Source organism: Carassius auratus, chromosome 42 (genome assembly GCF_003368295.1).
Source record: "Carassius auratus strain Wakin chromosome 42, ASM336829v1, whole genome shotgun sequence".
In the NCBI taxonomy this organism is placed as follows: Eukaryota; Metazoa; Chordata; class Actinopteri; order Cypriniformes; family Cyprinidae; genus Carassius; species Carassius auratus.
In genome coordinates this window covers 16410862-16438007 of record NC_039284.1, presented here as the reverse complement: position 1 = coordinate 16438007, position 27146 = coordinate 16410862, and the positions used below count along the sequence as shown (strand labels likewise).

Genomic DNA, 27146 nt, shown 5'->3' with positions numbered 1-27146 from the left:
ATTAGTTTTTACATTGCTTTTTTATTTTAATTTAAGTAAAAAAAAATAGTCTGTCATTTTTATTAATTTATTATTATTAATTGTATTTAATGTTTAATTATTTAATTATATATATTATATATTAATTGTTCAATTGTAATATTTAATATTTATTTAATGTTTCTTTATGTTTTACATTTTAATTAACAATAAAGCAAAATACAGTTTATCATCCTTTCATTTTTCTCAATTTACCCACAATTGGCAGGTGTGGCAAACAAGTTAATTTTGGACCTTAATGTCAGTGCTGGACTGAGTAAAAGCAGGAACCAAATGTGTAGGTAGCCTTTGTGTCACTATCTCTTGCTTTAGTATGGCAGCAGTAGTTGACATGACACCAACACCAGTCATTGTGATGCTGTATATTCTGAGCCGTTTATGCGTTTCATAATAGATCAAATCCATCTAAACGACTTGCAGAAAATATCCACTGTAGCAGAAAATGAAGATTTAGGAATCCTAACAATGTGCAGCAACTCTATCAGTGGCAATTGAATGTGTTTAAGGCATTTTGTACAATCATGACTTTTATAAACTACATTTTTAAGCGAGTCTATATTAAATAAACATGATCATCAAACAGTTTTAATTCTACATTACAGCATTGCATCATGTAGCATATGTATGCAGTAAACTACAGCAAGTGTTACTAACAAATGCCTAGTAAATGTATTACAAAATGTATCAAAAAAATAAGTAGTTTTTAAGTGCCAATGTCAAAACCACTTAATTTTTTCATGCTGAATTGTTTTTAATGTGATTCTTGTATAGTTCGTGTGTTTAAAGTACAATAGGAAGTGTATATATTATTTATCATCTATTTATGTGATTGTTATGTTTTTAAATAGTGACGGAAATGTAGATTTAGATGGTCATAACATAAAGTTGGAGTTTGTATTATGACTTCTCCATTAGAAATGATTACCTGTATTTGGCAGCTTTTCTTACTTGTTGGTAAAATGTTTGCATATCAGCTCCAAATACTTCCATGCTTCATACAGTCAATGTGTTAATGAAGATTCAAGATCCCCTAATGCTCAGCAGGGCCACCGACGACAGTTTGACCAGAATGTACCACGAGTCCTCATAAGTAGACAGTTAAATACTCTTGTTATGACCATTTAAATCCTGTATGATATAACGGTTACTAAATTATAATGGAATTTTAAGCAGTTATAGAGGATTGTATTCAAGTAACTTTTTAGATACTATCTGAAATGATTATGCTGTATGTTTTTCTGTTGCAGTATTACATACTGTAGTCTACACTTTAGCTTTAAGAAAACATTTGTGCTATTCTATTTTTTTTTAATATTCATTTATTGCATACTGTATGAGCCTAGAAGTAGCTATCTTAAGATAAACTACATGTTTCTACAGATGATATTTAGTTCTGCTGTATTTTGTCAGAGGCTGTTTAGCTTATCATTTTAGGTGAGCATGTTTTATTAGGTTTATGATAAATACTGTATATTTTGTAAATAGGCTCTCAGGGTTGTTGCTGCAGTGTTTAGTTAATAATTTCCCAAAATGTGACCAGTTATTGCTTTCATATGACCATGTTAAAGAACCGTCTTCAACACCTGTGTGTCTCGCTGTTACTTTATGCATGCTTTGCACTTGAAAAACTCAAACTCTGACCTTTGACTTATCTTGTAAATTCTATGTTTTACTGTTTTTCATGCTGGAGACGGTTGTGTGTTGCTGGAAAACATGACAGGGATTTAACCGGCAGAATAAATCAGAACTAGGTCATTTAACCACAGATGCGATTTCTTATCGCTATCCAGGAAAATGTCAGGAGACGCAGAATTAGGATTCACTGAACATTTATTTAAAGTTTTGGTGATTGGAGACCATAAAGTTGGGAAAACCAGCATTGTTAAACGATTTGTGAAAAATCAGTTCTACGAGGAGTTGAAAACCACTATAGGTGTGGATTTTTCTTTGAAGGTGATAGACTGGGACAGTCACACGCGGGTGCGATTTCAGCTGTGGGATATAGCAGGTAAGTCTTTGTTTAAACTTGTAGTTAGTATTGTAGACTAATGTTAGTTGTTATTTTGATGTCTCATAATAGATTAGCAGTGCATAAAACTCAATTATGTTGATGTACATTGCTGAGAAAATGGCATCATGAGCAAAATATGAAAGTTAGCTACAGAAATATATCTAACTTTGACAAAAATAGCTGTTTTTTAGTGACGTTGGTCCTCATCGGGGTAATTATTAAACATTTAGTGATACAGTTTCTCTTTCAGATTCATATATAGATATAATAATCTATAATAATCTAATAATCTATAAATCTTAAGGCAAGACAAACATGTCATGTCCTATGAATCTGAAATCTGCTTGCAGTTTGTGTTTCTCCATTAAACTGGAGATTTCAGACCATAATCTTAGAGGCTAATTTGGTGCTTTCTGATTAAAACTGTTTTCTCTCTCTCTCTCTCTCTCTCTCTCTCGTGTTTATTTAGGTCAAGAGCGTGTAAGAGGACTGAACCGCGTGTACTTCAAGGGATCCAGTGGTGCGTTTGTTGTGTATGACATGACAAACGGGTCAACATTAGATGGTGCTCTGAACTGGAAACATGAACTTGATGGTCAAGTAATGTTGAAAAGCGGCCGTCCGATCCCTGCTGTCTTACTGGCTAATAAATGTGATGAGACTAAAGTGTGTCGGAGGAACGCCTCTCTTCTGGAGAAACTCTGCCAGGAGAAAGGCTTCATTGGATGGTTTCAGACATCAGCGAAGGTGACTGGATTATTATCATGCTATTTCAATATTTAGACTAATTCTGGATAAGAAACAGGGTTTTTTCAATCCTAACCCAACCAGTATCCTCCTCCATGTGTATGTATTAATTGCATACTTATTTGTAATATTAATTACATACATTACCTCCATTTATAAACGTATATTTTACATTTTAATGTTTACTTTTTTTAAATATTTTTTTTAATTACGGTATGTTTTTGAAGACTGCATTTATTTGATCAAAATTACGTTAAAATAGTAATATCGTGAAATATTATTACAATTTAAAATATATTTTTTTCTATTTAAATATATATTTAACATTTAATTTATTCCTGTGAACAAAGCTGCATGTTCAGCATCATTCCTCCAGTCTTCAGTGTCACATGATCCTTCAGAAATCATTCTAATATTCTGATTTACTTTTTCAAGAAACTTACTTATTTATTATCAACATTGTTAAGAAACCATGTTTGTGGAAACTGTGATCCATTTTCTTTTTATTCTTTGATGAAATAGAAATAGAAATCTTTTGTTACAATATAATGTCTTCACGGTCACATTTGATCAGTTTAATGCATACTTGCAGAATAAAAGGAAACATTTCTTTAGAACTGGTATTGTTTCACTGTTTGAACAAAAATATAATGTTTTCAACATTAATAATAAAATTAAAAATGAACACGATGATCATGTGACACTAGAAAAAAAAACATATATACATAAATATAGTTTATTATGATTATCAAAATAAACTGTATGAAATTGTATGTTTAGCTACTATGTTATGTTGCCCATACCATTATAAAATGTATAGTAATATCCCTTCTACTATTCCACTTCTGTTTCGTTACTAGATTTAAACTGATGTAGCTAGATTGAATGGAGTTTTGCTGTTGTGTTTGTGTTTTAGGAGAACATCAATGTGGATGAAGCTGCTAAATTCCTTGTGAAGCACATTCTCCAAAACAACGAGGAATCAGTGAAAGAAGAAGAGCAGAACATGCAGCTCAACCTGCAACAGCAGTCAAAGAGCAGCTCTACCTGCTGCTGATGCACAATCCCAGTATGAGGTCTATAGAACTGTGCAGAACTCTGAATTACTTGTTTCTATACAGCATACCATACAGCAGTTTGTATTTTTTTATGTATCTAAATTTATTGACAATGATTCATACTCAACTAAACATTTTGGGGGCCATGAACGAGTACCATGTTGAATGAGTTTGATGCTGAGTATCTAATAAATGTGTCTCATATCCCCTGCTAATATGCTCACGGTTATTAAATACATCAGCATGAAGGAGATTAACCGAGATCCACCGTACACACTTCATCCTACAACATTTCAGGAGTGAACAGAAAGCCAAATCCACTCTCTGCAGAAAGCCGCGTGCACTGGGACGTGGCCTATATTTTCATATATATCCATCAAAAGTTTGTTTTCTTTGGAAAATAGCACAAGAGAATGTTTTAAATGAAAAATAATTTAATAGAGTTAGAATAATGATGAAAAATAAATGTAGCTTCAGGATAATATTACATCAGGGCAGCATAAATGTGTAATACTGTGCCTCAGATAGCAAGCTAATAAATCTCCCTTTACATTATTAGACAAAAAAGTGGCAGGATTTTCATTTCAGTTCATGTAGTTTTTGCAAACTTTAGTAACTGAGAGGCCAAAAACATACACTAATCAAGCCCAATGCCCTGCTCTGTTTCATCAAGTTTATAAAATGATCAGTTATTTCAAATAAAGAAGTAAAATGTGTCCCATACAACGATTATCCAGGTCACAGGAGCGATCAAACACATCCGCATGATGCACAGCATCCATACACAATGGCTAATGTCACAGAAATAGGAAGCCGTTCCCAGTGTGACCCAATTTTGTCGTGCATTTTTGAGTGAATGTGAAGAACTCCCTGATACTCCCCCCAGAGATCTGGACTAGCCTATATAGAGCAAACAATACCCTGCTCAACCATAGCAGCCTCAACACACTGTAGGAATCAGCTGCCAGCATATTACAGATTCTGTGCATGGAAAAGCGTGTTTTTTCAAGAGTTTTTTGTGTGCTCGTACGCAGCCGTGTATCACGTCGCACAGGTCTGATGCTGCGCCGTTCAGCACGTTCCCCCAGAGGCACGAGAAACGTTCCTGTCTCGCCCTTAAACTCTTCCCATCTGTTAGATCTGCTAGACCGGTTGTACAGGTGTAGCGCTTTTATATTTTCTGGCAGATTTCCATGATAGTATTGTGAGAAAACCAGAAAGCACTGTTGCGTCATAATGTTGTTCCTGAAGATGAACTGTAATTCAGTTAAAAATGTATTAGGAAGTGGATTGTTAATTAATTTGTTCAAGAATGAGAGCAGGGTTATAAAATTATGAATAAATGATGCCATTGTATTGTCCAAGAACAGGCCTATTGGTGAAAGAATACGCACATTTTCAGTTAAAATTTGCTGAAAACGTACTTGCCCTCAGGCCACCCAAGATGTAGACGAGTTTGTTTCTTAATCAGTTTTGGAGAAATGTAGCATTTCGTCTTGGATGCTCTACAGTGGATGGGTGCCGTCAGAATGAGTCCAAACAGCTGATAAAATCATCACAATATTTCACCAATAATTCACACCACTCCAGAGAAAATCTGTGTTTGTAAAAACTGAATCCATTATTAAGGTATTTTTAACTTCAAATCATTGCTTTGCTTCATCCATACTTTTTCTTTCTCCAGTGAAAAAGTTCTCATCTGAATCAGGAGAGAAATATGCACCATTTACTGTACAAGCAAAAACAGTCCAAAACAGATCTAAACGAATTGGTGGATTTTGATGTGAGAGACAGCAGAAGATGTTTTTTGTTCACTGGAGGAAGAGTTTTGGGTTGTGAACACATATGTGACAATTGACCACAAAACCAGTCTTAAGTCACTGGGGTATATTTTTAGCAATATTCAACAACAACAACAAAAAAAAACGGAACATTATACGGGTCCAAATTTTTATTTTATGCCGAAATCATTAGGATATTAAGTAAAGATCATGTTCCATGAGGATATTTTGTAATTTTCCTATACTGTTAATATATCAAAACTTCATATTTGATTAGTAATATGCATTGCTAAGAACTTAATTTGGACAACTTTAACGGTGATTTTCTCTATAATACAATTTTTTTTTTTTTGCACCTTCAGACTCCAGATTTTCAAACAGTTGTATCTCTGCCAAATATTGTCCTAACAAAACAAACCATACATCAAAGGAATGCAAATTTTCTTTCAGATGATGCATAAATCTCAATATTGAGAAACGGACCCTTATGACTGGTTTTGTGGTCCACGGTAACATATTTTGGCTTGAAGCAAGTTTAAAGGAAAATTACCTTGATGGGTTTGTTTCTTAAAAACATTCATCTTTCCACTTCAAAAGATGTTATTTGATGGAGTGGTGTGGATTACTTGGATTATTGTGATGTTTTTATCAGCCATGACTCTCATTCTGATGGCACCCATTCACTGAAGAGGAGCTGTACATTTTAGTTTTCTATTAAAATGACTTACATTTCCTTCTTCTGTCTGTCAACAGTTTGCTGACTATCTCAGTTGCTTGGACAGTGGGCTGTGGTGGTCTCATTCTGGTTCATCGTGTGAACGCTGAGCCTGAAGGCAGGTTTTTGCTGACATGTTGTGTATAGGAGGGCAGATATTTTTACTCTCCCATCTGTTCCGCACCGTCCCGTAGTTTTACTTTGTAGAGTCCTTGGTGTGCGTCTAGGGATCTGTTCTACATACACTTATTTGAGCCCCTCCGCTGCAGTTGTTTACAAATAATGTGAAATGAATTCATCCATCCTGATGAGGCTTTATTATCGAACTTAAGACATTAAACTTTTAGCAACTCTATGTATGAAATGTGACTGATTTATGCTGCTTGAAATGTTCAGTTCTAATAAATGCACATGCATTATAATGTTTCTGGTTGCATTTGAAGTGGATATTTTGCTAGAGGAAAAGCATCAAAGACAAGGTCTGTGTCCTATATACTTCAGACCTAGTTTCAGAGGCTGAGTGAAGGAAAGTTTATGAGAAATTCTACAACAATAAGCGCAAAATTATTACATGTATAAAATATTATTTTTTTTAAATCAGAATTCTTTTCTTTTTAAGTACTTGTTTAAAAAAAATTTGCATCAATGTCAGCAAATGAATATCAGTCGGATAGTATTTTTTTTCTTTCTTAAAAATACATTAACTTGAGAAGCAAAATGACAAGATATTAAGGCTTGTTGCATGACTTAAAGATTAAAACAAGAAAGGAAAAAAAAAAGTTTTCCCTTTAAATTAAGATTATTTCTCTTACACCATATTTCACCCAAAAAATGTATTTGCTGAAAATTCACTCACCCTCAAGCCATCCAAGATGCAGAGGAGTTTGTTTCTTCATCAGAATATATTTGGAGAAATGTAGCATCACATCACTTGCTCAGCAGTGGATCCTCTGCAGTGAATGGGTGCCGTCAGAAGTCAGAGTCCAAAACAGCTGATTAAAACATCACAATAATCCAGAAGTTATCCACTCCAGTCCATCAACTAATTATTTGTGAGAAAATTTCAAACCATTATTTCTGGCTAAAATACATTTTAAAATATATTCTACTTATAATAGAATTCCCAGTGTATTAACCCTCTGCCTAAAAATCTGTGTATTACTAAATGAAGTCCAAACTGGTATCTGTAGGGTAAAGTGTGTCAGTGGCTCTGTTAACAATGGCAGCAGTTTGCAGCAATAAATACTGTGATGTCAGTCTGGTTGTCAGAACTCCATTGGATATTTCAAAGAAATTTTAGGGGTCAAATTTTCTGAATGTTAAATCTTTCTGCTGTCTGTTTGGTTTGTCATCTTGAGTCATTTGCAGCGAAACAAGCACTCATAAGTAATTTACACATTCCAGCAACTTTCCCCTCGACACATGACAGCTTATCCTGAACAAACTCTTTCATGGCACACAAAGGGGCTGCGTTTGTGTCTGATGGGTAAAGCGGCGGCTCCATGTGCGTGAGCAGATGGCTCTCATGGAGAAGCGGATGACTCTGCTGACGTACAGAGCCTGGAATCACACAAGTAGGAGGGAAGCTGGACAGAAGAGAGTCCACAGGACACATGAAGAGCTGCAATGACATGCATGACCCCTCTGCGCTTCGAATGTGTTTTTGTGTTGAGCCAATAAATGTGGTCTATGTAAAAAAAAAAAAAAAATCTGTGATTTTCATGAACTGAAAGACATTTTAGCATTCAAAATGTTAGAGCTTTAACATAACTATTTGTTAACATTAATTAGTAAACATGAATGTGAAAAAATATTAATCTTACTTAATGTTAATTTCAATATTTGTTAAGATGTCGATATTACCTAATAGAACTGAGGTAATATGAACTAACAACAATTGTATTTTTATTAACTAACATTAAGATTAATAAACAGCAACAGATGTATCACTCATTGCTAGTTAATGCATTAACTAACATTAACTAATGTGAAAGTGGTACCACAATTGTAATTTTTTTTTTGCATTACATTTTTAATGCTGAAATTATAATTGTAAAATTACATTTTAAAAAAAGATCCAAAATACTAGCATTTTCACTGCTCTCAGATAGTATTGCTGATGATGCTATATAATTGAGACATTCTCTCTTATAACATAGAAATTGTTTATTTTTCATTTAATGTCCAACATATGACTGAACAGAAATAGAATGTAGCAGCTCTCAACCTTATTTCTGTCAATGCTGATTTGGGATGGAAGAATGATTATGGCTCCATCTAGTGGGTGAAACACAAAGTGAACAGTATTTGTGCTGGACTAAATTAGTTTCTCTGACTGAAGTTTGTTGTTTACCCATAATGAAGCCGAGATGGTACAATTTCAAATGTTTAAAAAATATAGTTTAAGTTTAAAGTTTAGTTTAAAGCTACTGTGAAGATAAAGCAACCAATATACAAATTATATTTCGATCCACTGTCCCAAAATGCATCATTATACACTGCATTTTTTATGTATGCACAGTATTATATACGACTGTATTATATTTTCTCCATACTCAATAGTGTTGGATTGAAAATGACATCATTAAACTCCTGAGACACTGAGAGGAGACTGTGGAGACTGTTACCAAGCATCTGGAAACAGGATCCATTACAGGTGGGACGAGCCAAACGTTTCTGCCAGGCTTCATTGAGAATATTTTGTACCCAGACTGAGAGTCCCAGACGACCTGATGAACCAGTACTGTATTGATTCCTATTTGTTGCCTTATATATTTTTGATGTTTATGATTTGTTCTTTGCTTCTTTTGCTTAATGTTATTTTTTATTATAATAGAATACATAATGGCAAATTCCCCTTGTGACAACTTCTGCAAATAGAGCCAACTTCAGATGTTGTATGTTGTCAGAAAGGTTCAGATAACATACCCTTTTTTCTTCATGGACAATAATAGAGGAAAAGGTATGATTTTGCATGGTTCTGCCAAAAATCATAACTGTCGATTATTCCCTTGAAATTGTAATTGCGATTATTAATTATGATTATCACAATTTACAATGAATGATGTTTATACCATTGTTTGAAGCAAGTCCATGCCGTATTTTTATATGAAAATATACAGGGTGAAAATACTTCAGATTGGTTTCTTCTTTAAATTATATAAAAGAAAATATATAGATATATGAATGGTATACTGTTATACTAAAACTAAAATGAAAACAATGGAAAAAGCCTTCAGTTAACATGTAGAAAGGGGAAAAAAATCATAAATCACGCAGAATAACATAAGTGGACTTTGAATGATAACGTAATTGTGGCATCCATAATTGTAATTGCGATTAGATAAATATATACATTTATATTTTAAATAATAATAATAATGATTATGATATTATCTAGTTACATTTATATAAGTAAATATTGTAATTTTATTATAATACAGTATTAGTATACATAACGTTTTTTTTTTTTTTTTTGGATTAGATTAGATTAAATCTTATTGTCATTATGCAGAGTACAAGTACAGAGCTAATGAAATTCAGTTTGCATCTAACCAGAAGTACAAGAATATTTTTTTATTATATTTTGGGACGATAAGAGAGAAAATTATGATCTATTATAAAATAACAGTATTAAATTATTGTATTATATTATAACAATAAATCAAAATATTATTACTTTGTTAAATATTTTTAGGCAATAATAACAGTGTTATTTGAATTAGGTATAATAATATATTTAGATCATTATAATACACTTTGAATAGTATTATTTTATTGAATATTATTTGATCATGCTTTTTTTTATATCGATTCAATATCTGTATTATTATTGAGTGTAGCCTACTATGAAACCTATTAAAGCCATCAGGGTGGTTCATGGCCCTTGTCTTCATCATAATCATCATCTAATGTTGGGACTGTTGACTTTCCTGAAGGTTATTATAGATAACTTCCATAAGCCAAGCGCTGATCCAGAGTCAGTGAGTAGCAGCGGCGTTTCTCGCGCACATCCGGGTATCGCTTCCACAGCGCAGACGCGTCGCGGTGATTGCAGCGCGCTGCGTTTCCGCGTTAGCAGCAGGGGGGAACGGAACACAGCGAGATTGGCCGAATCTAACTGGATTACGCAGCCCGTGTTGCGATTAAAATGAAAAAGAAGTGAGAAGTGAAAGCCGTGTTAAGGAAATGAGCGTGGAATCATCATGTCATTCGCTCGGTCACGAGACGGGCTCACAACTCTGACATCAGGACGAGTACAGCACCAGTGTGCTTGTGTGGCTGTCTCCGCCGCCGTCTGTTTATCCTCGCTCTGTTGATGCACGTTTTGCATTCATTTCGCATTCGCTGGAGGCAATATGAAGAAGTTTAATATCAGGAAGGTGCTGGACGGCTTGACTGCGGCGTCTTCCTCCTCCTCATCCTCCAATGCCGCGTCGGGAAACAGGGAGAATGACATGATTCAGGAGACCCTGCAGTCAGAGCATTTCCAGCTCTGCAAGGTGGGATTAGTTACTGTGATGTGTGATCATATGCGGGGGAGGTGAGGGAGGGGTGGGAGAGTGGCGCCAACTCGCCTCATTATTCTAATTCTAATGCGCGCGAGAAGAACGCTTTAAAAAGCAGTTTGCCAACGGTCGACGGTTTTTAAATCGGTTAAATCATCTCAGAGTCGGTTTTAATTAACCATCACCGTCTGGAATAATAACCCAAAGGTCGGTTCACGAGATTAACGTTAATCGCTCGCGTGAGGCCAGAGTTGACGGTTGACGAATCAGTGGCGGTTATGTTAAGACGAATTAATTTAACTTTTCGGAACGAGCGGAACTGATATTCAAGTTATTATGAGGTAACGTTAGAATGACAGAGTCTTTTCTGTCTTATAGAAAGACGTGCCAGTCTTGTCTGTCAAGAAATACCTGTGCTTATTGTTTAGTCATGCAGTTTAATTCGGATTTTAGAACAAATCGACTCTTTTACTAATGTGAACGGATTGTTCATATTCTAATTCGCTGACTGTGTATTAACTAAACGGGTTATCCCTGAGATAAGTCAGTTAAAAAATTAGGTTTTTTTTAATTGTAGAATTTCCTAGTTAAGTGATCAAAATATAATTAAAGGGATATTCTGTCATTATTTATTCATTCCAACTTGTTCTTCTTCTTCTTTTTTTTTTTAAACCTGTACGTTTACGTTACGAATTTCTTCGTTTGAACACAAAATTATTAATTTCGGTTTTCACTTGGTTTTATCTGTAATTCATGTTTTAATTTTTTTATTATGTTTTTTTTTTTGTGTAGTTCAAACTGACTTTAAGCCTTTCACAAACAATCGCGCTAAGAAAATAGTAACTTAAATAACCCTCCCAAAAAATTATAACAAAATGACAAAATAAAGTAAGATAACATCTGATAACTAAAACGATTTAACAATATATTTTTAAATATGGAGTAATGGATTAAATTAAATGTCAACATATTTAGTATTTACATTTTCTCAGATTGAATCAACTTTTTAAAGTTTCCAATGTTGTTTTTGAGTGTTTGGAATGGATCCTCACTATCTCTATGGTTAGGCGTTTTATTTAGGCTTTTTGATATGTGTTTTCTGGATATGTAATTGTCACTACACAAATGCTCTGGTAACCAGCTGTATTGATTTGACTTTTGTTTTTGTAGTGTATATATGATTCATATGTGAGATGTTAAATGGAGCCATGTTATGAACAGGACACCAAAAACTTTGACTGTCCCCAGAAAATGACCACAATAATATAGTGTTACTCAAATATTTACCTACAGAGTGAGTAGTTAGTCTCACTAAATAAAAAATTCCTTGTAATACCAGAACACATGAGTATGGTAATCATTCAGTAGCATGGTAAATATTAAAGTATTTCCCTTTTATATAATAACTTTACCATGGTACCACCACTACAGTAATTCAGATGTTAGTTAGCTGTCAACTTCAGCTTCTCAGCATCCCTTGTTCTGAACCTCATATTTAATATTTGTTTTAATTTCTGTGTAACTAAGTCATAATTGGATTCCCCGGCCCCCACCTAATTACTAAAGCCACTAATAAGAAAAGAGGACTTGCTTTGAATGACTTTTGTTTTCCTGAATCGTCATTACTTGTTTGTGTTCCTCCACACGGTTGGATATAGCCCTTTTGTTCATTTTTGTTTTGGTGTTATCTGCAAGGACCATCAATGTCCCTCACATATATTTATATTGACTTAATCAAACTAGGCTATATCATGAATATGCACTGACGTAAGGATGTTTTTGCATATGCAATGTTTAACCAACATCATGTTTTCTTTGCTCTGGTCTTTCACAGGTTCTTTTGCTATAAATGATTGACACGGAATCATGCTTCCTGTGTATTTTTCACCCAAAAATGTTTGTTAATAACTGATTCTCATGGAGTATATCCATGGAACACAAACAGACTTTCCATGTAACACAAACAGAGCTTTATGAATGCAATAACGTGTGTAAATCTCCAGAAAGCACGTTAAACTGTCTTTATATTTTCAGTCTCCTGAGGAAATCTTGTCTTTGTATCAGTTTTATTTTAGTATCATTGATATACTATTATAGTTTTTGTTAAAATTTTGAAATTGATTTTAATTCTGCATTTTTGTTATTTATATATCTTCAGTTTCATTTCCATTTCAGTGTGTTTTAGTAATTTAGTATGTTTTAGTATTACTTCAGTATTACTTTTATTTAGTACTATTTTTGGCTGAACTTTGCCTTTAAGAACACCATTGTCATGTTTGTAGTTTAATGCAGATCATCTTCTGCTTCACAGACAGTGCGACATGGCTTTCCCTATCAACCCTCCTCCATGGCTTTTGACCCTGTGCAGAAAATTCTGGCTATTGGCACACAGAGTGGAGCCCTGAGGCTGTATCCTTTTATATAAAGAGTTGGTAACATACCCAGCCTAACTTACCATCAGGAAAAATAAGTGTCAAATGCAGTCTTGTTGTGTGTGTATATTTAAACAAAGGCAGTCCTCACACCCTTCTGTGTTGGAAGTCTTGTTGCACAAAGTAATTAACTTGTTCAAAGCATTTGTGGTTCTTTTTTTTACTAACCTCCATGCAAACAAATGATTAAGTTGCAAAATACAAGTAACAACATCCTCTGGCAAATCAACTTCTAAGAGTCTTGCTGTTTCCCCAGGGGATATGAATATTTACCCTAGAGAAGCTTCATAGTAGCTATTAACTGAAAGAAACTCTGGGCTTGTGGAAAAATTAGCATCAGCAAATCAACATGCCTAGTATTGTTGATAAACTTGATACATGTTACTCCGTTACAGATCTCGATGACAATATCTAAGGCAGGGTGGCTGATATAATGCTGATGTTTTATATATTTTTAAAAAATATATATTGACTGTGGTAAAATGTGACTCGTGGCTTTTTAAAAATGGCGGAAACAGTAGTATTTTGATTTAAAAATGTGCATTTATGCTCTGTGTTTTTAAACATTCACACATCTTTTATTTAGACAAAAAAAAAAATCATATATATATATTAGCCTGGCCACATTTCTATTTTACCTCCATTGCTTGACTAAAATGCAAAACATATAAACATTAAGCATTTCAAAACTGATGCTTTAATGTAGTATATGCTAAGTCATCAGTGAGAAAGTCAGTTGATTCCAGGCGGTACATATCAAAGGAGCCAGTTTCTCACAGAGTCATGTATATGAGCAGCCTCATTTCAGAGGCACATTTCCTAGAAGCAGGGTCTTTATTCCTAGAGGAGCTGTGCTCATTAGTGATATCTCCACTGTAGCATGAGCAGCTCCTCTGCCATATGTTGCAGAGCTTGTCTCATCATTGGTGCTGCCGACTCTGCCAGAAAGCCACCTTGCACGTGCTGGAAACATCGCTGGTCCTGCTGGGCACGTCTGTTAGAGCCACACACACTCAGCCAATCTGCACCAGCTCAGAGTGTTTTCATATTCAGATTAACACCACACCATTGTTTCTGTCAAAAGGAACCGCTATAGAGTAGGGCTGGGTGTTTTATTGTAAACTGTGCAATTGTAGATATATATATATTTTTTTTATTGTAATATTATTTTGATTTGTTATTCAAAATCCAGAACAGACAATAACTCTGAACACCACAATAAAACAATTAAACAATCTGTGCTGTATGTAAAATTAAAAGCAAAAAGTAAAAAAAGTCAATCTTTTCTTACAATCTTTAAATAGTTAAATAAAATAATTGAGAAAAAAAAAACTTTTTATCACTAAAAATAAAACCAGTGCCATTCTTTATACTTATTTACAAATGTGTTTAAAGTTTTTCTAAAAGTAATTATGAAAAAAAGTAAACAAGTTTCACCCAATTTGAATTTGTCTTTTAATTAATGAAATTTTAACATTGATTTGCTATTAAAATTAAAACATGGAAGAAAATTGTGTGATTTATTTATTTAAAAAGTTTTATTAATTTTTTCAGTGACGTGACATGCGGCCAAGTATGGTAACCCATACTCAGAATTCGTGCTCTGCTTTTAACCCATCCAAAGTGTGCACACAAACACGCATGCACAGTTCTCTCTCCACCTTCAATACCACGACTTAGGTGCCCTTGAGCAAGGCATCAAACCCCCAACTGCTCCCCGGGCGCCGCAGCATAAATGGCTGCCCACTGCTCCGGGTGTGTGCTCACAGTGTGTGTGTGTTCACTGCTCTGTGTGTGTGCATTTCGGATGGGTTAAATGCAGAGCACAAATTCTGAGTATGGGTCACCATACTTGGCTGAATGTCACGTCACTTTCACTTTTCACTTTTCAAAGTCTGTTTTCAGTGTTCCGTAGCAATATTTATGGATTCCATTTTAATGGTTTAATTAAATGTTAACAATCAAAAGCAAGTCAGTTGATTTCAAAACTTTTTTGAAGTATAAAAACTTATTTAAAATGAACTGTGCCCTATGAAATTTTATTTTTTACAAATTCTTTGTTGTCTGTTTTACCTTATCCTGTTTATCAAAAATGTATTAGAATGTCACACTGCATGTCTACTTCCCAAAAATATTTTATGTGATCATCTGTTTTGTGAAATACACCATGACACATGATTTTAGTTATATGGCCCGTCTGTACCAGAAAAGATTGCATTGTTGAAGGCCAGACTTGTTTTTGTCAGATTTGAATCAGATTAATGTTGTGCAGTGCGTTGTCCAAGACTTTACTGTGTCAATGGCATTTTGTCCTTGTGCAAAGTCACAAGCCACCCACCAGGTCAGCATTTCCTGTGCTGGAGAACTGCAGTGTTTGAGTTGATTGGCTCACTCCTCTTGCTCAGCTGTTGCCTGGATGTGTTAATGTGCAGAGAGAGCTGATGGGCTTACTGTCATTCAGTCGATTGGGCTATTTATCAAAAGACAGGATGTATCGATTTGCCTCATTGCCTCCAGCATTGGGAAACACCGCCACAGCTCAGCTGACACAAACTCAATGAGGTGTTTACTAACAGTTATATCTAATTTTAAATGATTGGTCCCTTGAGTCTCTATCTATGTGTTCATATAGAAACCTTGCTGGACTTGGAGGAGTTTGGAGGAGTTTCAGCTGTCTTGGCTTGATATTAAATACTAGCAGTTTGTTAGAAATGCTTGGCGGCATGAAAACAGTTAAGAGCTCTTTAATATGCAGCCTCGTTGCCTCTTGGTAATGTTTTTCCAAATTACAGAGCTAAGGAGCAAACGTTTGTGAGGTTTTATCATGCATAAATAATCTATGAATAGATTGTTGTCGAATGCTTTTTGTTCTGATTATGCACTGTGATCTGATGAAGTTTTATGCATGGTTAAGACTTGAAAGCTTAATCAAACACTGCCAATGAAAGCGTTTAAAAACATTTTTATTTAAGTGTTTATTTATGATATGTTTAAAGCAAGAAATCAGAATCTTCTGCGTTTAACCCGCAAAAACTTGAAAAGCCTGAGCCTGAGTTGAGCATCACATTTTTACATTGTAAGTCGAGTGAGGAAAGCCTTCTTTGCATGTGTGTGTAGAAACACCACAAACCACTGTGGTTTACCAAACGAGGAAGTTGCCTTCTGTTGTTTTAGAATGTGACTTTCTTTCATCCTTTCCTTTTTCACAACTGTCTCACTAAAGATGTGTATGCATAATGCTGTAAGACTGCTGGTATAGGTTATACAGTTATTATACGCAACTTACTTTTTTTATTAGACTGTAGCATGATGTACATTTAATTGATTGATCCAGTTTTTAGCGTAATCATCTAATGTGCTAAAGAGTTCATTAGATATATGATTTCACCTTTTTTTATATATATATGAGGAGAACTATGACAAATTTATATACACTAAATATGAAACTTAGGCTTGTAACTCATTCCACATGTTTGTGCTGCAGACGTGCTATAAATGAGAGTTGTAGAAAGAAATCTTATCAGATTTGCACAGGATATAAACATCCATTTCATTTCATTTTTGTTTATTAAATATTTTTATTCCTTTGTTTATACTTCCATCTTCCAACAAGAATGTTGCTATCTCAGCTCTGTTTAACACAATTTACAATGTTCACATCTATTTCACATAACTGAAGTTGTATTTCCCACCTGCTGCAAAAGTTTGCAGGTCATTAAAGTCAGTAAACAAATTATATATACAGGTCCTTCTCAAAAAATTTGTATATTGTGATAAAAGTTCACTATTTTCCATAATGTAATGATAAAAATTAAACTTTCATATATTTTAGATTCATTGCACACCAATTGAAATATTTCAGGGCTTTTATTGTTTTAATACTTATGATTTTGGCATACAGCTCATGAAAACCCAAAATTCCTAAGCATCAACATTCACAAACTACTGTCGACTGTTATTTTTAACAGAAAAGAATGCAACGAGCTCGTAATCATGACTTTATAATAGGGGTGCTCCGATCACGATCGGCCGATCGTTAATGCGCATCTCGTCAGTAAAGCCGGTTTTCTAATCAGCGGTTAATTCCATCAGGTGCGTGATTTCACATAGAGCAGCTGTTACTACACAGAGCCGTTGTTAACTGAGCAGATGCGCCAAAAAACGCTGAAAATGAAGTGGATTTGCGCATCTTCTCTATTAACAACGGCTCTGTGTAGTAACAGCTGCTCTATGTGAAATCACGCACCTGATGGAATTAACCGCTGATTAGAAAACCGGCTTTACTGATGAGATGCGCATTAACGATCGGCCGATCGTGATCGGAGCACCCCTACTTTATAAGTAGTTTCTGATAGCACGTGAAGACAGCAGAAAAGCGCTCTCGCTCAACACAAGTGGAGTGAACGTTTTATTAATTTTGTGGTTTATTATTTTGAGTTGTATGGGACACTGTAACACCTGTCCCTTTACAGATCTATCGCTTTTGCTGCTCAAATATTCATGCAATCATGCAGCACGTATCAGAAGCACTCTCGCCCACCTCTTCCAACCGAGCCAGGGACTGCTAAACAGAGCGATCACAGAAGTCGAATGAACCAGGCTTTAGGGGTCAAACTCTCTCCGGCATGGGAAAGATTGCCCAGTGTGAGCACACCCTAATCATTCTCCCGCATCCCGCACACACAAGTCCTTACCCACAAGTCCCACAATGCACTCCACTGCGATGGGTCCCGCGACCAAGCAGGTCTCTAACAGGTAGGTGTCTGTTATAATGTTATGATCGAGGCTCTGGACTCAAAGCATAACTTGTTTTTTCTATAACAAACTATAAAATATTTTCTATAAAAACATTAATGTCCTGGTAGTAATAAATGGCTGGTTTTATATTTAATTACATTGTTATAATTTGAGATTTAGGCTACAATAAATATGTTAACTGCTACTATATAAAAGGACCATTGCTGTAAAAAGCACCTTTTTTGTATAAAATGTTTACAAACCAAATGTTATTACACTTTAATTCATATAGCAGTGGGCCTACTTTAAATGAAAAAAAAGTGCACAATACACTACTTTTGAATGCATTATTAGTTAAGTGCATAATAGTACGATTGCAGTTAATCACAGACAATAATGCGATAAAAAAAAAAAATGTAATCGTTGCCCATGCACATTAACAATGGTTTGGGACAGATATAATGTGATTTAATGTAAAACTGTGTGAGTGGCGCACTGTGGCATGCCCCCCCCCCCCCCCCCCCCCAGCAGTTAACTATTGGTACCAATTAATCAATCAGTCGACCTCTAAATCAAGACCATATGTTAAGTTATTTTCCAGATTTGGAGTTGATATCACAAAAATTGAGAATTTTGTGAGATTTTCTTAAGGCGCTATATGAAAAATACTTTTTTAAACATTTTCCTGTCACATATATATACATTTGTCACAACATTACTTTGATCACACACACACACACAAAAAGTATTGAATCTTGAGACTCAGACCTTTAAAAGAATATGTGTTTTGTTAAGATAAGAAAAGGTTTTGATTATGAAATATTTTAGTAAATGTATTCCACTAGAGGGGGAGCCTTTAAAAAGGATTTAAAGTGCCATTTTCAAGGTATTACAACGTCCGATTACAAAACTCTTTTCACAAGATGGCTTTTGAGTGTTTAAGCTTTTAAATGATTATCTAAATTAGGATGATTACTAAAATATGTGATTGGGAAAAAGGCAATAAAAAAGAGTGTCAAGCATCCTGCTAGCAAGGACGCTGACCGTTAAGAAGTTAATATATAACCGTTAATCAAACCACTCAGGATTGTGGATTTAGAAAAGTATCTGAATGAGGAAGTGCCTCCCAGATCTCACCAAGAAGAGGAAATGTGTGCTGAAAACTGTTCTCTACATGCTTATTTATGTAGCCAGTGGCACTCTACAATTCATGTTTGAAGAATTTTTTATTCAGCTTAAGCGTGGTATAAATTGAATTGATTTGTGCTATTTTTAGTATCATCAGTGGTGCTTCAGTGTTGATTGCCCCGTGATCTAAGACCATGTACTGCTCTGTTGCTCTTGTTGGTTGCTGTTGGCTGCATCCAACTCCAAGTGCTTTAAATAACGGCCATTTGAGACACCTCCAGAGTTTAAGGCACCCAGGGCCTGTTTGTTTACTGTTCTTAATCTTGTTTGGACAGATCCGATCTCGGCTTTATCACTCTGAAACCCACTAATGGCTCAAGTTCAGCTGGGATGAGGAAGGGAGAGTACAAGGCGTGGACTCAAATAGTTTTATAGTTTTATGTTTCTTGCTTGTCATAAATGTGGTATGTGCATGTCTGTTTGCAGTAGCATGTTGTAGAAGCACACCAAATTCTGCTGTAGATTGGAAGATATTAGATATAAATATTTTTATCATCTTTAAAGCAGTGTCCTAGCAACGCAACCCATTCAGAGTATCTTAACAGCTACCTAACAATGCCGTTATGTTTCTGTCTGTCTTTGTCTATTGTATGTTCGCTTAGCAATGCCCTAGCAACTGCCTATCTACACCCTAGCAACGAGAACACTTAGGCCCAATCCCAATTCTACCCCTTAGCCCTTCCCCTTTCCCCATCTCAATTCTGGGGCAGCGTTGACAAGTTTATTTTCTCCTGGATGTGTGAGCTGCGTGATTTCCGATATGTGTGTGTGTCAGTAAGCAGCTCATTAATACAGAACAATAATTAAAGGCTCTAATGCACACCAGTTTGTCACTTAAAGTGCAAGCCTTATACGTTTTTTTCAATTGTTAATAAATAAATTAAAAATTATAATAAAATTGGCCCATATGGTTTATTTTAGTGCTGTTAAAATTACTAATGTTTCTATCATTTATAATTTTTATTTTACAGACCCTGTTTATTTATTTACTATTTTCTACATAAAACCATGTTACATAAAGATGTAAAACATCCTGTGAAAATATAATCTTTATATTTTTAATATTGAGTGAATATGGCCATGTCAAAGATTGAAATCATAGTGAAATGAATGGTTGAAATCAAACTTTGATGCTTTCTCATGCTAAGGCATATACCTTCAAACTTTAACAACTTTCCAGCAAGACTTTGGGCCAAGAATCTTGTCTTGATGAGCTTCCTTTCCTAGTTAATAGATTGTGTTTTTTATTAGATAAATTTAAGTCTCATTAAATGAACTTATCAAGCAGCTCTTGGCCATAGAGACAGAATTTTAATTATGCTCCGATAGCAGTTTTATTAATAAAGATGTACAACTTCGTGCTTTGCTGAACCGGGGCATGTGTGTAAAGCTTTGGTTGTTTCTGGAGCTCTGGATAGTTTTCTGACTAGTCCTCACCTTCCACGTCATCTCATCTTCATTCACATCTCCCCTCTGCTTTGCTCTTGTCTTCTTCTCCTCCTTGTTCTAGTTTAGTTACCAGAAACAAATGTCAGTGGTTGCAGGGAACGTTGTCAAGCCTATCCGCTTTAGCTGCTTTGTAATCTTTTGCTCTTGAGGCCTGTATTATTAGGGCATATAGTATGACAGCACCCTTATCAGATTGCACTGTTTGCTTTCAGCGGAAGCCCCTGCTGTTTGAAGTGAGTCACCCATTGTGGTCGGCAGTGTGATGCTTTAGAAAGTAAAACTTCAGTGTTCATGTTTCTCATATGAAACACTACAGAGCTTTGTTCGTTTGCGTCTTTTAGCATTTATAATCGTGTTGCATGTACATATTGAATATTAGTCGGAAATGACTAAATCCCATGAAACCTGTCGAGAACAAATCCAGATTATATTTAGCCCCAAAATCAAAAGAATAAAATGAGTCAGAGAGATTATTATTGGACTGCATTGGATTATTTTGGTGGTCAGCATAGATGCTTGCGCTACAGTAGGTTTTTACATTTTTTTTTACGTTTTTACATATTAAGGTGGGTTATAGTAATGAGAAATTGTCGTGAAAGTAGTGTCACAGTGCAAAAAACAAAGAAAGCACAAAAGTGCTCCTTCTTTCTTCTAGTCTGGCTATAAGAAAGAACGAGCACTTTTGTATTTTCTAGGCCAATTTATACAGATGGAGCCTCACAGATCAGCAAAGTTCTGCACTACAGGACAGTGATTTCTTTGTCTTGGCCTGCAAAATTTTAGTGAATCCAGATCCTCACATATGCTTATGCACACATAATCATCTTTTCCAGCATTCATCTCAAGCCTATGTTTAGTGGATGGTCTGTTTAAAGTTATTCTCACAGACTATGGTGTAATCTGGCATTAGAATTGCCAATTTAGGCAGGAAGTGGCTTTTTGACTGACTTCTTATGCAACCAGTCAGTTAGATGTTCAGATGCTAAGGCGCTATTTTCTACTAAAATTAGCATTTTTATCAGGCTCCTATGTTTAGGTTCAGTAATGTTACTTTAATGGCAATGATTACGTCCTTTTCTATGCCAATAAAGTGAAATAAATTCACATAAATATAGGAGCTTGATAAAAATGCTCATGTTAGATGAAGATTTCAGACGACACTTAGAAGCTTTTACATCTGAACTGAATTTAAATATAACCATAAGTGTGCAGTCAAGTGTTAGCCATTTGTTGAAACAAAATGAAAATACATTCTGTTTTGTTTTTGTTTATTATGAAGTGTTAGTTTCGCTAACACTTGCATGCCTTTTTTTCAGTAATTTAATTTCAGGAAAAAAAAAATTGTTCATTGGTATGTTTTGTTCCTAGTAATTTTTATTAATGATGACATTAGTGTCTGCAGCATAGGTCAAACATGAGACCACGTTAAAGAAAATTCACAAAAGTGATTTTATATTCATAAAAAGCTAATTAAATGCAAATAAAAAGTATAATGTTTCAAATAACTTTTGTGAAAAAAAATTCATTAAACAGGACAAATTCTGATATATATATATATTTTTTGTTTTTTTGACTCATATCACCCAAGAACACGACACCCTGAGCAGCATACCGAGTTTCCCAAGTTTAATTACTTTATTTTTGCTTCTGTGTCTCTCCTGAAAGAGTGTTATTTGCTGGTTTGTGGTGATCGTTGTATTCAGTTATGGAATAACAGCGATCTGTTTGTTCGGTTGGGCTCCGGCTCCCATGAAATACGGAGAGAGCTGCTGTCTGACCATGGGCTCTGATCCAGCACCACGAGAGCTTAAGATGAGGAGAACCTGGCTGGTCAAGGGCTTGATGCTTACAGTTATGAATAAATAATGAGTCAGTGATCCACTGAAACTTATTTATAACAGCCCTCTGTTATTTATTCTGTCCATTTGCTAAATCAGGTGAAGGCAAGCCTGCTGTGTAAACATTCCTGTTCGGTTTCCCTTCAGCACATCTCATGAAATGAATGTAGGAGAGATCCAAATGCTATCCCCCAAAATGATGTATCGAAATGGAAATTTGACCTGAAAACTGAAAATAAAGTTTTGGTAGTATGCCAGTTGTAGTAAAATTCCTCTGCAATGAGGCCCATCTTGATGTTTCACCTAAACAAATTTTGCATGTTGCTATTTTAGCATTATTTTTGGTCCACATTGCTGACATGTTTACTTGTAGCTTATCTGTGTTGTGTGCTCGAAGTAATTTCAGCCCTCTATAACTATTTCATTGTAATGTTTTATTGGAATGTTTTTTTGTTTTGTTTTTTAGTTGGCGAAACTTTGGTGCATCACTATTGGACAATATTCCATGCAGAAAATAATGGAAAGTAATTTAAAAGTACTGAACTGTATTTTCTTTCTTTAAAATATGTTTGATTTTATGACAAAAAACATAAATAACAAACCAGACCTTATCGTTTTGCCAGAGTACTTATTGGCTGCCATAATAAAAATGATGATGCATGCCTGTACAAAGATTGCAGCTGAAATGTTAAAGTTATCTTGACAGCTTTTTATGTCCATAATATCTTATATATCCATTTTTCTAATATTGTCTCGATGGTAAATAGTGCTGGGGCCACAGGGAAGAAAAAAAGCTCAACTTTTTATGTTGTCTGGTGCCTTGTAACTCAATGAATTTGCTAAATATAAGCTTATAAATGTAAGCAAATTGATAGGTTAGGTTTTTGAATCTTATATAATAGTGGCTAACTGTAGGTTTCTAGACCTGTGAATCTCGAGTGTATTTCATAAAGAAGCTGTGTTACAGTGAAATATTAACAAGACTTAATGCATCAAAACAGGCAATAATTTTATCAAGTTTTTAGTTTATTGCCCTATTGCACTTTCTGGAGCTGTAAGCAAGGTGCGTTCATGTTCAGTGTAATGGCTCTTTTCATTTGCGCAGTATTACCAATGTTGTTTACCCTTAATTGATCTGTTTAACAGAGACGTATGATACATTTCATTGGTTGGATGTGCGTGACCGAAGAACACAGATTTAATGTATTAGACTCCATCAAGCTTCACATACTGTAAGCTGGTCCTGTGTGCTTGTAGGGCTCTCAGGCTTTATCAATATGTTAAGTCACTCAAGAGGAAATTAGCACACTGCTGCAGGAAACCACTGATTCAGTACGGATGAGAAAACCATTTCCTGTTTATAGTGTCAACTGTTTTAGCATTCATTCCTTGGCATGAGATGCGTTAGATGTCCTGAGGCAAGAACATACAGTGTCCATATGTTGTTTTTTTAGTGATTTTATTTGGCAGATAGGAAGCTTTCTAATCTGAGGATATTAGGAGAGCGAGATGCCCATGGCTCTTCATACTCGCCTGTGTTATGTTACAGTATACAGACATTGATTGTACACTCAGGTTCAGGTACAGGTTCTTTATTGGCATCTGCTGTATGGATCAATGAAGAACCTTTCCATTGCACAAAAGGTTATTTATGTTCATCACACTAATCAAAAATGGTGATTTTAAGAAGTGTTCGCTGAAAGGTTCTTTGGAGAACCCATAATGGTGAAATTGTGAAATGTTAAATGGTGAAAACTGAGTGTAAGCTGTGTAAAGTATCTGTGGGTTTTCCTTTAGATAAACTTCCAACAACACAACAGTTTCCTCACTCATTATAAAAGGCTGGAATGGAAAAGTGCTTGCATTTGTGCCTAAATGAACAAAGAAAGTATGCAATGCTTCTGGTGAATATATATTGAGACAGTCGTTTTTGTCCTGTTTGGAGAAGGGCTCTATGGGAGCATTTACAGTGCATTACTCCAGAGGACTGAAGCAACATTCACAGACACAACTGAAGTCTCTGGTTAGAGACTTTGTGTAATCCATTTAGTTAAGTCAATGGACAAGACCCTCTGTAATAAGACGCACAGACCTCTGGGAAGTTGGAACACAGATTCCCTCTAGTGCCAAACCCTGGGGGTTTACTTACATTGTCTGTGGGTTGTTCAGAAGTAACATGAACATTTATTGTAAAAATGTACAACAGATTAATTTAAATAGTCTCTCTATTACAGTGCATCCTGTATTTAGTTTCTTTCTTGAAAAAGGAGAATATTGGTCAAACAGTGTGCTGCTTTCTGTACAATGAAACGACTGATGATTTTTACTGCAAAGCTCAAGATGTTTTTCTTAAATTGACGTGATAATCAGACGAGGGTACAGTTAATTAGATGAGCATGAGTGAAATATCCCTTTAGTTATGCAGTGCTTTTATATAACTTAGTCATATTTTATGTTTAGCCCATTTGATAGGGACTCTACGGTGTTCAGATGTATGTACCTTAACTGAGTCTACAGATTTGGTCAAGCAGGAGTGGAGTGTTACTGCCAGCATGAGAGCGGATCGGCTGTCATCCAGCTGGAGTTTCTTGTCAATGAAGTGAGTTCTGCCTTGACTATCTGTTTGGTGATTTCCTCTTCCTTTAATTTCTCCAGGTTACTTCCCTACTTACAATCCTGACATATTTAGTCTTTTGATCTGTTCAAAATGTAATGATTTACAAATGTAGAGCTCTCTTATTTCAGTCATTGTTTGCGTTTCTGTGTGTTTGGTCCATAGGGGGCGCTGGTTAGTGCTTTGGCAGATGACAGTATTCATTTGTGGAATCTGAGGCAAAAACTTCCAGCCATCCTTCATTCTCTTAAATTTAATCGGGAGAGGTAAGCATCCTTGGGAACACAACATGCACCAAACGACTTCCCTTACTTGATGAGAAGCACTTTAAGGGCTCCCTGAAGTTTTATGGCAGCAAGGTTTTATTCAGAAAATACTAAGTTTGACCTTTAACTGGGCCTTCAAAGTTTTTGTCTTTTAAGTGGCAATATACTTTTGAGTTTCTACATTTTCTGTTAATCAACAGACCATGAAGGCTTGAAATTAATGTTTGTTCAGAGACAAGACGGTAGGACAAAGTTCTCAAGTGTCTTCAGATGCATGTAGTCTTGATTGGTGTCCCATTCAGAAGACACACAATGGCAATAATGCACAGTCGTTTGATTTATAAACCATGACTCATTCATTTTTCCAGTATTCGCTCTGCTGTTATTGCCATTTCGTCCTTAATAATGTCACGAGGCACAAATCAGTCAAATGCTCGCCATCGTATGAGATAATTCACTTTGATTAAGGTCAGCTCTCTCCTTGTCTTTGGCAGGATCACGTTTTGCCATTTGCCCTTTCAGAGTAAATGGCTGTACGTGGGCACGGAAAGAGGGAACATTCACATCGTCAATGTGGAGTCCTTCACCCTCTCAGGCTATGTGATCATGTGGAATAAAGCCATTGAACTGTGAGTGTCTCGACACCATGCACTCCAGTGATTCTCATGTGTTTTCTTCTACTCTTGGCTTCTATCTTGGAGATTTTAATTAAAAGTACAAATATTTACTCAAGGTCATCATGCATGAAATCTGCATACCACCTTGAAATATTTTCTGTGCAAACTCTAACCTCTCTTCAACAGTTCCTCAAAGACTCACCCTGGACCTGTTGTTCATATCAGCGATAACCCTATGGATGAAGGGAAAGTATGAATTCTTAACACATTTGGATTAAATATATTCCCACAATACACTTTCTGATTGCTCGGCTTTCAGTTTGCATAATTTCAGAAAAGTTGTTTCTCTTTTTTTACAGCTTTTAATTGGTTTTGAGTGTGGCATAGTTGTGCTGTGGGACTTGAAATCAAAGAAAGCTGACTATCGGTACAGCTATGATGAGGTGAGGCATTGTTATTGTAGGATATGGACCAGCCATCCTAACTGGATGTCACATTTTTGAGGTCTAGGTCTTTTTTTAATTTTGGACAAACTTGGAGACCTTTAAACAATGCTAATTACTTTTGTTCTGTAACATCCATGAATGGAAGGAAGGAAGGTCTCCTGTAGAGATGGGATGTACTCCAAGTACTTAAATGAGACAGTAGTAACTGATCACAAAAACACATTAATTTCGTTATTCTTTTTAATACAGTAAAGTTTACTTTAAAATTCATTAACAGTCAAACTTCCATTCACATGTTCAATTTAAGTATTAGTTAAGGCATTTTTTGTGGTAACTTGCTGTACACATCATAAGACAGTAAATGACACATTAAAAGTTACACATCATTTTAAAAGAAAAAAAAAGCACTCTGAAATTGATAGTAAATTTCACAATTAATTACTAAGAAAGTCAAGTAACACATTGAATTAAATGTGAAATTTTGAAGTAGAAAGACTGAAATAGTATTTTCTAGTTAAAAAAATACTAGTTTTATTTAAAAAAAAATTAATTTAGTATTTTTTATATTTTATTTAGTAAAAAATATAAATACTAATACTATAAATAATGTTTTTTTTAAGCCATAAAATAGCTTAATTTAAATTTATAATGAAGCTTTGGAAAAAAAAAAATCACAACATTTTTAAATAGCATTTTCTTG

The 27146-nt window shown here is 35.1% G+C and overlaps 2 protein-coding genes across 7 annotated transcripts in view; both read left to right on the top strand.

Annotated features, from left to right (window-relative positions):
* Positions 1-141: 141 nt before the first annotated feature.
* rab32b (RAB32b, member RAS oncogene family) lies at positions 142-7115 on the top strand. Of its 2 annotated transcripts, XM_026230112.1 has the most exons (4): positions 142-2047; positions 2520-2797; positions 3714-3873; positions 6390-7115. In XM_026230112.1, the coding sequence occupies exons 1-3, from the start codon at positions 1834-1836 to the stop codon at positions 3852-3854; spliced, it is 633 nt and encodes a 210-aa protein (XP_026085897.1). In that variant the 5' UTR covers positions 142-1833; the 3' UTR covers positions 3855-3873; positions 6390-7115. The 2 variants fall into 2 exon arrangements, with proteins under 2 accessions (XP_026085897.1, XP_026085896.1); XM_026230111.1 differs by lacking the exon at positions 6390-7115 and having other exon boundaries at positions 3714-5284.
* Positions 7116-10364: 3249 nt separating this feature from the next.
* stxbp5b (syntaxin binding protein 5b (tomosyn)) overlaps positions 10365-27146 on the top strand; it is a 38482-nt gene continuing 21700 nt past the window's right edge. For 2 of the 5 annotated variants that reach the window (XM_026230099.1, XM_026230098.1), the window contains exons 1-7: positions 10366-10853; positions 13171-13268; positions 25021-25102; positions 25283-25383; positions 25878-26012; positions 26187-26250; positions 26360-26443. In XM_026230099.1, coding sequence (XP_026085884.1) covers positions 10710-10853; positions 13171-13268; positions 25021-25102; positions 25283-25383; positions 25878-26012; positions 26187-26250; positions 26360-26443 — 708 coding nt within the window. In that variant the 5' untranslated portion in view covers positions 10366-10709. Of the gene's footprint in view, positions 10854-13170; positions 13269-25020; positions 25103-25282; positions 25384-25877; positions 26013-26186; positions 26251-26359; positions 26444-27146 lie in introns of all 5 variants that reach the window. The other 3 variants (XM_026230101.1, XM_026230100.1, XM_026230102.1) reach the window with 2 other exon arrangements.

Excerpts from the sequence above, each read along its gene's own strand:
- rab32b (XM_026230112.1), top strand. The coding sequence starts at position 1,834 with ATGTCAGGAGACGCAGAATTAGGATTCACTGAACATTTATTTAAAGTT. Across the intron at positions 2,048-2,519 it reads TCAGCTGTGGGATATAGCAG|GTCAAGAGCGTGTAAGAGGA; the intron begins GTAAGTCTTTGT and ends GTGTTTATTTAG. Across the intron at positions 2,798-3,713 it reads GGTTTCAGACATCAGCGAAG|GAGAACATCAATGTGGATGA; the intron begins GTGACTGGATTA and ends TTTGTGTTTTAG.